We start from the raw sequence: 11,055 nt of genomic DNA, 5'->3' as shown, positions 1-11,055 counted from the left end.
TTTACAGTTGATTTTGTGTCGTTTTCACTATGCATTTTGATATTGAAATATTTGTATTTCAAACTGTATTTTCCAACTATTCCATATTTCGAATTCTCTTTTGCACTTTCTTTACAATATTTTTTATACAGTCTTATGAAAAAATACTTAATATTTTCAACAAAATTCGACTACACAATAAATACAGGCGTAACTAACGTTTAACGTTGCCAACGTTAAAGGTTCTCAGACTAACCACGAATAGCCGACGTTAACCAACGCTAGCGAAGTCGAACCCTTTCAAAATAACAAACGAAATAAAAAGCAAAAACGCCTGCCAACCAAGCAGCACACAACAATAAATTGCCGAAAATAAAGAAATATAACGGGCGTACAACTTTAAGGAAGTCACCAAGCAGCCAGCCTGCGAACTAGTCCGTGTCAAAACGAAGTGCTAGCCACTTTTTGCAGCTGTTCCAGGCTTACCTTGCGTTACAGCTAAAGTAATCGAACGCAAAAACAACACTGCTTGCGGCTTAACTAACCATGTAAGTACGAAGTGACCGACCGAATGCATACGAAAGTGAACGCGAAGTCTAGGACAATACACGAGACCGTCGTCAAAGGTGAATGGCAAATGCGTAAAGTTGGTGGACGTCTCAAAGGTGTTAGACGCGCAAACCCTCGGGTACCGACCGGCTAAACACGTCTGTCAGATGACTATGTCGTCGTTGTTCGGCATATCGGGTTGAATATGCCCAGCAACGCCGAAGCCTAGGTCGTCTTGACAACGTCATACCAAAACAATGCACAAAATACAAATTGTTGTAAGTTAGAATAAATAGAATAAAGCATTTGCGGTAATGCACATACCTGTAAGTAGTAATTAGTATGCAGTTTGGATCATGTAAGGGTCTGACGTTCGTTTAAACTCACCGAAATTTCGTTAATGTATTGTTAGTGTCGTGTGTGAGAAGGTAGTGAGACTGTAACCCTTGTAAATGAAAGTGAATTATTATTTTCAACTGCCGCTAATATTTTTTCGCATTAGTACTCTTCAGTTACCGGCATAACAGTTTTAAAACCAAAGCGAAAAAAATACAAGCATGTCGGAAACTAATAAACTTGATAATCTGAAATCTTTGGATGAAATCATATATCCCGAAATCGAGCCTGGCATCATCAGTAAGCAAATGATTGACAAAGCTTACCTAGAGGATGGTAAGCAAGGAGAAGCCGCACGTCTACATCAAATGGAGCCGGTGGTGTATGAACGTATCTTTGTGCTCAGACTGGAGTTTAAAAGTAAGTTATATTCGAGAATGCTAGGAATATCGAAAGCTATACTGAGTTGAAAATTGAGCTATACCCTTCTCATGTCCTAGTTTTCTTTTTTTCTGACGAGAAATGTTCAAATTGAAGCTAGCGCCCTTATCGATCTAATTTTCGTCAAACAGTACCGTATATTATATGGGGTTTCTTTAAGAAAATAAGCCGATATAACATAATATTGTTCACCAAAAAAAAGATGCAAGTTAAATTCTTCTGTCTCTATTTATTATTGTATTTTATTTACGCGATTTTAAAGTCAAATATTACAGATTTTTGTTTTTAACCGGGAAACAATGTAGACTTTCGTTGCAACTTCGTCGGTTCCAAATGGAATACGTCGAGCTTAAGCTAACTGGAGAAGGATTTATATTAGCTACGTAGGTTGAAACAGAGGCATTCCTCTCCTATTCATTTATTGAACACTTCGCTCAATTATGTTATTTCATCCATTCAATGCCTCAAGAGCGCCTAACAATGAACTAGGTACAATAGAAATGAATTTTCTGAAACGCTGAATTTTCTTCTTCTTGCATTCTCTGCATATTCAAAAACTGGACGTTTTAGAGCAAGGTCGCAAGGCTGACTATTTTATGTTAGTGATCACCTTACTCTTAAGTGGTCTCAATTTTGGCTCTGCGGAGACTGATGACCTGACTTAAGCTTTTGAGGTTGGGTCTCCAAAAAAATTCATACGTTTGACAAATTCCATACTTGTAGCCAGTACTGAAACCCCTTTTATTTTTGCCTCCTTCAGCAATTCTTTTGTGTGAGTCTCTTTAAAAAATCTGGTTGTGGTAGGGTAGCCTTGTTTTTTGACAAAATCATAAGGAAGCTACTTTAATGAAGCTCGAGTTACTTTACAAAAGTCGTATATGTATATATATATATGTATAAATGTGCTTTGTTTTTTACATTTTCAGATATTCTACGCATAGATCACTTGTGGATCATGCCAAATTTAACGAAGCTTTCGTTGAATTGTAATAAAATCGAAGTTATTGAACACATCGATATGTTGACTGCACTGAAAGAACTCGATTTGAGCTTCAACTACATCGAACGTATTGAAAATATTGAAAAACTCGTTAATCTGGAAGTGCTCTCACTTTTCAATAATCTCATCACCTATATACAAAATTTAGATACTTTGGAGAAGCTGGTGATACTGAGTTTGGGCAACAATAAAATCAAAACAACCGTGGGGGTAATGAGAGAATGCATTTGATATATGTACATTACCGTAAAACTATTTACTAAATATGTGTTTTGATTGCAAAGATTGAAAGATTTCGATTTCTGAAAGACCTGAGCGTACTCAATCTGGAGGGTAATCCCATAGCAAAAGAAGCCAACTTTCAAATGGATCTTTACGTGGCAGCTGTGCTACCAGGTGTTAAATATTACGAATATAAAACGATAACCGAAGAGATGCGACACAAAGGTCGGGAACGATATTAGTGAGTATGGTGAAAGAAAAAACGTTGAATACGCTTCACAAATACAAAAGATACCTTAGTCGAGCTTGATTTTGGTCGTTCAGTTCGTTTGTCCGCTATAAGCTATGTATAGTAGTTTGATAAGAAAAAAAAAAGTATTCGTAGATTTCACAGTTGCTTTGGCAAAATTTCTTGAAAATATCTCGTCAAATATACAAGTTTTCTATATAAGGACATACGGATATAAGGACTAGAGGATTTGATTTTGATCATTCAATGTGTACGGCGGCTAAATGCTATAGTTGTTTTAGTCTCAGTATCAGTACCTTTCGCTTGTTGAATACAGAGAAATTTCAGTAGGCTTAAAAAGGCTATTATCATTAGTACATGATAGTGTCATAATCTTTTCAAGATCGACTAATATCCTTCAAAGTTGCTAGCAGCTGATTTTTCGAAGTCGAATGAATCTGTATTTCCGAATTTTTATACGGTCAATAACTCCAATGTCGACACATTATAATTTGGAGAATATTTTCTACACATACAACAATGAAATCGCCCGTTTGATATTGCTTTTTCCATTTCTAGTCGAGAACTGCGCGAAATTGAAGCCAATGAGGAGAAGGAAATAATAGCGCGTGCTGCTAAGGCCAAAGAAGAATACGATGAAAAGCGTTTGGCTTCCAGTTTTGTAGAATATCTCAACGAACACCAATTGTACGAATCCTTGTGGAAAGGTGATGAAGACGGCTATGCACTGCTCAAAATCGGTCAGCCTGCCACTGACTTAGCCGAGGAGTATGACAACGACATCTACGATGTAACGCAAGAGATTTATAAGTATGGTTTGCAACGCTACGAAGAACGTGAATTAGAAATTAATGAGTTCAAAGAGAATTTGGAAGAAGGTCAACTACAGATACAACAAATGGGTCAGGATGTAATCGAAGACTTTCTACGTCATAAGGATCGTATTTTTGAGCGTGCAACAGCTGTACTTAAAGCGTTGGAGCTGCGTACACTACACGGTGAGGATGAAGAGTCACCCGAAAGCTTAGAACTAATGGAACAATTTGATAAAATTACAATGCAGTTTGATGATATCATCAATGAAGTATGGCAACAGCTCATGAGTCAGGAACTGCACTTGCACGAGAGCATAGAGGTGCGTATTAATAGTAACTTTCTACGGCCGCTTTCTCGCTTTATCTAAAACCGAAATCTGTTTTTTCACACATAAGGAGTCCACCGTTAATTTTCAACGTCGCATACAAGAGATGATGGCTAAATTTGTGGAGCAAGTGCAAACATATTTTGGACAATTGCGCGACATTGCTATACACTTTTCGGAGAATATGACCGAAGTGGCTACACATTACACCAACACCAAGTTGGCACTGCAAGATTTCGAAGATGTACCACCAGAACTGCTGCATTGCATGGAGGATCGTGAAGCCATACTCAATTTGATTGCCGGTATGAAAGATGCACACATACAGCGCATTGATGAGCGCGAAGATCGTTTGATGGTAAGAAGCAGAGACTTCATAGAAAATATGATCGATGAATTGAACAAGTAAGTTGCACGCTAAATAAGTATTTAGCATTATATTTATAATAAACGGCAGCAACGTTGGTTATATTGTCATTAATATGCTGTTTATTTGTATTATTTTGTAGTGATGAGTTGGAGCGCAACAGAGCTAAAATTCTTGAAATCAATTCCTTCCTCGAATTAATGTCCGATTCCCTGGCATCGCTACGCACTGAAATTCGCGAGGCAATAATGAATGAGGAAGCGTAAAATTAAAAAAAAAAGAACATATATTTTATCATTATTCACTTAAAAAAACAAAAACATTTATAAAAGGGTAAACGAAATAGGTATACTTGAAAGTATCAACACTTTCAAAATAAATGAGGCTTAATATGTATGTAATTTTTTATGTGTTTGTATATGGAGGCACTTATATATAATAAAATAGAAGTACATATAGTAGTTAAATCAGCGAAACACTGTGTTTGTAAACGAACTTATTATTTTGATTTCTTTTTTAAGTTCTCCAAATACGCACCCATCGCTGCTTGGGTGCTCGGTTTAGTTACAGCAGCTATAAATGCCTGCAAATCTTGTTCGCGGTTTTGTTCGAGCTCTTGCAGGTCCCTAATGCGAAACTGTTGCTTAGTTAAGGCACGCGCGTATGGATTAATTTTTTTGAATAAACCAATAAACTCTTCACATTTTGCGATCGCTTCCTCCTTGGTATTCACAACGTCATCAACGAGACCCACCTGTTGCGCCTCAGCGGTGGTGAACATTTTACCTTGAGTCAGCGCTAATTCGGCCACTCGTCGTGGCAAAACATTGAGATATGAATTCATGAACCAACTGGGTGCTACAATGCCTATGAGGGTTTCATTCAAACCTATTGTAAATTTGGGTAACATGACACGATATTCGCAAGATGTGGCTAGTAAACAACCGCCTGCCGGTGAATGACCCTGTTGATGAATATGTAAGCAATTAGATTTACTGTCATAATACACAAATACTTTTTTTTGATTAATTTAATTATACAAATGAACAATTTTGTACAAATTTGTACTTTGACCCCACGCAAAGAAACTTCTATTGCTTACATTAATAGCCGCAGCAGTTGGTATTTTCGAGCCATATAGCGTCATCCAAGTGCTTTGCAGCGCTGTCCAGAAACTCTTCAATCGTTCTTCATTCGGTTGATACATCTCCAAAAAGTCCAACCCGGCAGAAAATACTGAATTTGAGGACTAAATGAAAACACATATTTTTTTATATATTTATAGTCAGTTAATATAACAAAATTATTACCGATGTGAGTATGAGCCCCTTGCACTTGTTGCTTTCAGCATCTTTAATTGAGTTGCGTATATCAGTTAGAAGCTCAAGATTTAAACTATTCACTGGTGGTCGGTTCAAAGTTAGCACAGCAATACCAGTTTTGTCATTTACTTCAAGTTTGGTCAACTCAGTTGAAGATAATGACCGTACTACTGACCAGCAGTTTTTTGGAACCAAAGTGGAAGCGTTAAAACGGGCAGAACGGATTATATTCATGTTAAGTTTATTGTTATTTAGCGATCTCTCTAATTTGAGTTGACTCCAACAAGTTAATTTAAATTTGAGAAGTGCATTTTATGATTATCCGCTAATTATCGTTTTGCTTTAGATCGATTGTTTTCATAGAAATGCGTTATCGACGTTATGACACACAAAGGTATATCAAAAATTACAATTTCATAAATAAATTAAGTTTGAAAAAATACAAAAATAACTACCATAAATTTTGTTTTTGATTCTCAGAACCCATAAGCAATTAAAAAAAATGATGAAAAAATATGTTCAAAAGCTTGAAAAGACATATAAGGATAATAAGGATAATAATTTTTAACAAGCCTGTCTCGGAATAGCATTTAAGCAAAAATATATACTTAGTTATAAAAAGATTTTTACTACATTTACTTCATAAATAATACTCTTAATTCTCTCCAAATGTACACATAATTTTAACCCAATTGCTACACCGTGCCTGAATTCTCACTCATAGGTGTCGCCCCACCAACGAAGTGTCAATATTTCGTTGACAGTTTAACACGTCACGGAGTTTATTCGTGCCACCGCCACTTCGTTCATTTCATTGCTTTCACTTCTTCCAATTGGCTATAGTTGGTTATTTGCTTCGAAAGTTTTGTGTACGTGTTTTTAATTTAATAACAACCGTGTTGTCAGTAAAATAAAATGGGATCAGGAAAGCAACAAAAAGTGCAATCTTCTGGCTTCACCAAGGAAGAGGAACTGCTATTGCAGGATTTCAGCCGTAATGTGAGCACCAAATCATCTGCGCTATTCTACAGCAATGCTTTCATCGTATCGGCGATACCAATTTGTAAGTATGGTGACACGTAGCCGGTTGCCAGCGAAGGCAACTAGATTCGAATAGCCACTTACACTAATATTGTGTTTATATATTATTTAGGGCTCTTTTGGCGTGTGCATAATATGGATCTGCTGTCAAGTGCAGTTTTCTTCGTGCTATTGACTGGCGCTAGCACCTACCTCATGGCTATGGCATATCGCAATATTAAATTCCAGATTAAACACAAAATCGCTGTGCGCCGCGAAGATGCCGTAACTCGCGAGATTAACCGTCAAATTGGTGATGACAAGAAAGTCACACGTAAAGAGAAGGATGAGCGCATTTTGTGGAAAAAGAACGAAGTTGCTGATTATGAAGCTACCACTTTCTCGATCTTCTACAACAATGCTCTTTTCTTGGCCATTATAATTTTCATTAGCTTTTTCTTATTGAAAAATTCATCACCTTTGGTAAATTATATTTTCTCCATTGGTCTGGCCAGCGGTGCTTTGGCGTTATTCTCTACTAGTGCTCAAACAAATTAATATGCCACAGTTGGATCACAGTTATGTTAATAACGCGGTATACAGAGATGAGATTTACCATTTCATAATTTTCGTATGAAACACAAATAATTTGTAACAAAATAACACAAATGTGTGAACGAGAGCAAATGGAAGTATTTTCACTTTCAACTTAAGCCAGAAATAATAAGCATGAAAAATTTCATAATAATTAAGAAAACAAAAAACGAATAAAATACGCGTTTAGTATAAATTCTATTATAAATAATTTTTTGTTTTATTTTTATCAATACATTTATGTTTACAAAAAGAAAATGCGTAGGCTGCTAGATCCAAAATAATGTGGAAACACGAAACCAATAATAGATGTGTTATTAATCTCCAATGAAAAATAATTTCAATTGTCTTGAAATACTATCTGCTGCATACATTTTCAAACATTTCTGCCATGGGTGTTGTGTATTTGTTGTTTGTGCATTGTCGTCACTTGCTGAATTGATACTTCTTGAATATTTTTCCATATGATCGGGCCAAATTTCGTTCTGTTCATCTGAGACATCTTCTATTGGCAATGGCGTTTCATTATTTTTATCGGCTACATCGTATATTGGTATGCTCTGTAGATAAGTAACACCAAAATCGATAACCTCACCCAGTAGAATGAACGGGTATTCATAAAAGCTACGGTCAGGGTAAGCAGTTGTGATGTATTTTCCAAAACATTTGCCCAGCAAAACCTCCGGTATATAGTGGTTGTATAAGCGAAATATCTCAGCAAGACTATTACGGAGCAGTGAAAACCAATGTTTAGCAAATCGAATGGCATCCTGCAGCAGTTGGGCGACGGTTTTTCTGTGATGATGTAGAGTAATTGGTAAAAATTTTAAATTATATTTTTTATATATGTATGTATAGGTTGCGATGTGGTTTTTTACTTACAAATACAGCAGTTGTTGCTCATGATCACCAGATAAGCGGCGTTGGAAGGCAACTGAGATTTCCTTAACGCCTACAAGCATATGACGTAGCCCAAGCAGTAGAGTGAGACGTGTGTTCTCCACAAATGTGCTGCGTTAAGAAATTATTTAAAATTAGTTACATAAGTATTTAATTGTATACCGATGCACGAAAGTTTGTTTATTAAACCACAAAATATATTATATTTTAGTTTATTTTGTATGTAATACACTACACTCACACCATTTTATAACTTTTTTATATTATATATTCAACTTCATATCGGTTTCTACTCACGCATTATTTGTGTTCGATGTCAAGGATCTACTGCCTTCCTTATTTACAACGGGTAAAATTTGCACCAATGAATCGGCTATGATTTCTACATGTTGGAAAAACCACTGTGCATCATTACGTAGCGCTTTATAATCTTCAGTTATGCTGCAACGTTCAAAAATAGGTAATTTTTATCACACACCACAAAAGATCAAAACAAAATATTTATTTATTTACCTTATGCTGACATTTTGCTTCGGATTTACCGTATGAGGTGCTGTCGATATTATTTTAAATTCAACTATTGATATTATAAAAAATGAAAACACTAATTTATGCACCGCCATAGTATTTCAGACGATCTTGCTTGACATACCATTCAAAATCGAATAGAGTATTCAAATGCATTTAGAAATTTTTTACCTGGGCAAAGGAACAGAAATGCAAAACACCAGATGTCCTTTACCTGTCTGCAAATACCTGTGCATTTAATGGTTGGTAAACGCGCTGCGTCTGCACATATGTACATAGTTATGTTAGTACGTACTAAATTTTTCTAGAATGAAACATCGTCGCCAGGCACATATTAATGATAATTTGGGATACGTGGAAGGATTAGTTTTAGTGCAAAATGATAATTAACCAAATTATGTATGTTCAGCAATTTTTGTATATACATACATACACATGTATGTATGTATTTTATGTCATTGTTATTAATTTAATCCATTTTTATAGATTTTTATTATGCTAATTTTAAAAATAAATTTTCTTATTACAATTTCAAATATTATTAAAACTGTTACAACTGGAAGAGGCTTTTAGATTTATTTCAAACAACATGTTCTTCATGAGTTAATCATAATTTAACTAAGGTGGCATTCAATTTATACAAAATAAAGAAACTGTTATATAAAAATTTAAGTTTTAGGAATTTTTGTTATTGCAATAGCCAAAAATATTATTTAAACAGATTTAAGAATAACATATAGGGTATAAAAGAGTTACATGTACATATGTACGTATGTATGCACTTGAGTTTTATGAATATATTTTACGTTATTCTTTTATTTTTATTGAGTTAAATTGGAAAATGCCACCGAATTCAAATGTCTAGCGATCGTACGACACAAGAACGTAAACTGTGCTAATTGTTTTAACGAGTACCGGAGCGATTTTTAAGGGAAAGAGCATACCGCTTAGCGATAGGTCTAGAGGCCAGTTTGCTTCGACCGGGTCGGACCAAAGAGAAAGCGAAGTGAGTGGACTTGCAAAAAGGTGGTTAGTGTCACACAAGACGATTTTAAATGTCGATAAGTAGGAGTTTAAACTGCTAGGATTACTTTGATTTCACACAGCTACTCGAACTCACGATTATGGATGGTTATGGTTTAATCTCCAAGATCGCCATTCATTGGGAGGGTCAGTAACAGTATTAATAGCTCACCTGCGAATGCCGTCCAGTACACTTTTGATATTTACCGCACCCGAAACTGCGTCGACGTATTGTTCTCTTAATGTACTTCGGAGACGGTGCCGTTCCAGCTGATTATTGCAAGAATAATAGCTTTGTAAATATCCCAGCAGAAACTGGTTAGAGAGGAGAACTTTATGTTTCTTACTCGAAAGCATGCGGACTTCACTATGACGGTGTTCGACGGGGGAACTCAAGAGACATCAAGAGGATTGGAGTGCTTTGACAAGTCTGTACTTTCTTCAGCTGCATCTAGTCGATCATATTAGGGCTGCGTAATTTATGACCGGGCGGCCGATAGCCTTATAAGTGGCCAGCAATATTTCTTCGTCTTTGCCAGATGTGGCCGCCTAGCGACTTGAGGATCTTATTGAGGGTCTGTATATATAGGAGTGGAGATTATTAAACATAACTCCCAAAATATTGGGAGTATGTATTTCTTTGTCGAGTTAGTAAACATGTTCACTATGCACAGGGAACAGGGGAGAGTTTTAGGCTTCTTGCAGTGAAGAAGCAAGAAGGAGCGAGGAGATAAGCGTCCACTTCCGAGCACATATCATCGTTTCCAGCCTCCGACGTCAATATCGTACAATCATTAGCGTATGAGGTAATGGAACTACCCACTAGTCGAAGAAGGAGACAAAAACCTGTGAAAGTCCTTATATAATTCTTTTTAGTTTAGAATTTTTAATTCGATATAGACCTAGAAGAAGCGTGGATTGTGCGATGTCTTTTAGTCGCGTAAGATTGACAGTTCAGAAGCCTTTTAACAAGTCCAACGCTACGCGGATAGTCCTCTCGCAGGGTGATTTTCAATTAGCAAGGCCTCAGGTGTCTTTACTATTCAGGAAAGGAGAGTTATCCCAAGTTTCAGTAGTGGTAACATCGTTCAGATTTTTCCATCATTGAGTATGCAAAGAGTGGTCAGAAGTAATTTAACCTTACTAAAGAAGTAATCGGATACTTATTTATATAAGTGATCATCAACTATCAGTATATACTAGGTACATAGTAAGCATATTTTTTTCTTGCGAAACTGATCATATCCAACGAGCGATAAGTCTAATTACTTATCAAGCCGTGTGAGCATTTCAGTATATGTACTAAAGACAGACACTTGATTTTATTTACAAAAGAGTTCATCAACATCAAAATAATCACCACAAACTAGTTGACACAACAAG

General features: G+C 36.1%; 4 protein-coding genes across 5 annotated transcripts; 2 read left to right on the top strand and 2 right to left on the bottom strand.

Annotated features, from left to right (window-relative positions):
* The first annotated feature begins 442 nt into the window (after nt 1-442).
* On the top strand, nt 443-4,761 carry LOC108965436 (dynein regulatory complex subunit 3). 2 transcript variants are annotated; one of them, XM_018927852.1, is made up of 7 exons: nt 443-527; nt 1,031-1,284; nt 2,232-2,515; nt 2,590-2,768; nt 3,336-3,912; nt 3,989-4,323; nt 4,428-4,551. In XM_018927852.1, the coding sequence occupies exons 2-7, from the start codon at nt 1,086-1,088 to the stop codon at nt 4,549-4,551; spliced, it is 1,698 nt and encodes a 565-aa protein (XP_018783397.1). In that variant the 5' UTR covers nt 443-527; nt 1,031-1,085. The 2 variants fall into 2 exon arrangements, with proteins under 2 accessions (XP_018783397.1, XP_018783398.1); XM_018927853.1 differs by lacking the exon at nt 443-527 and having other exon boundaries at nt 1,086-1,284; nt 4,428-4,761.
* LOC108965437 (enoyl-CoA delta isomerase 1, mitochondrial) lies at nt 4,554-5,928 on the bottom strand. The gene is made up of 3 exons (XM_018927854.1): nt 5,596-5,928; nt 5,388-5,534; nt 4,554-5,249 (listed from the first exon to the last, which is right to left on the bottom strand). Exons 1-3 carry the CDS (start codon nt 5,839-5,841, stop codon nt 4,785-4,787), a joined length of 858 nt encoding a protein of 285 aa, XP_018783399.1. The 5' UTR covers nt 5,842-5,928; the 3' UTR covers nt 4,554-4,784.
* A 477-nt stretch (nt 5,929-6,405) lies between these two features.
* LOC108965374 (translocon-associated protein subunit gamma) lies at nt 6,406-7,384 on the top strand. Its single transcript, XM_018927728.1, has 2 exons — nt 6,406-6,670; nt 6,761-7,384. The coding sequence occupies exons 1-2, from the start codon at nt 6,523-6,525 to the stop codon at nt 7,183-7,185; spliced, it is 573 nt and encodes a 190-aa protein (XP_018783273.1). The 5' UTR covers nt 6,406-6,522; the 3' UTR covers nt 7,186-7,384.
* A 39-nt stretch (nt 7,385-7,423) lies between these two features.
* On the bottom strand, nt 7,424-9,038 carry LOC108965373. The gene is made up of 4 exons (XM_018927727.1): nt 8,635-9,038; nt 8,419-8,562; nt 8,104-8,232; nt 7,424-8,016 (listed from the first exon to the last, which is right to left on the bottom strand). The coding sequence occupies exons 1-4, from the start codon at nt 8,742-8,744 to the stop codon at nt 7,539-7,541; spliced, it is 861 nt and encodes a 286-aa protein (XP_018783272.1). The 5' UTR covers nt 8,745-9,038; the 3' UTR covers nt 7,424-7,538.
* Nucleotides 9,039-11,055: the final 2,017 nt, after the last annotated feature.

Source organism: Bactrocera latifrons, unplaced genomic scaffold, assembly GCF_001853355.1.
Source record: "Bactrocera latifrons isolate USDA-ARS-PBARC rearing strain unplaced genomic scaffold, ASM185335v1 scaffold_14, whole genome shotgun sequence".
Lineage (NCBI taxonomy): Eukaryota > Metazoa > Arthropoda > Insecta > Diptera > Tephritidae > Bactrocera > Bactrocera latifrons.
Note: the sequence above shows the minus strand (reverse complement) of the source record. Positions and strands in the feature narration are given on the sequence as shown.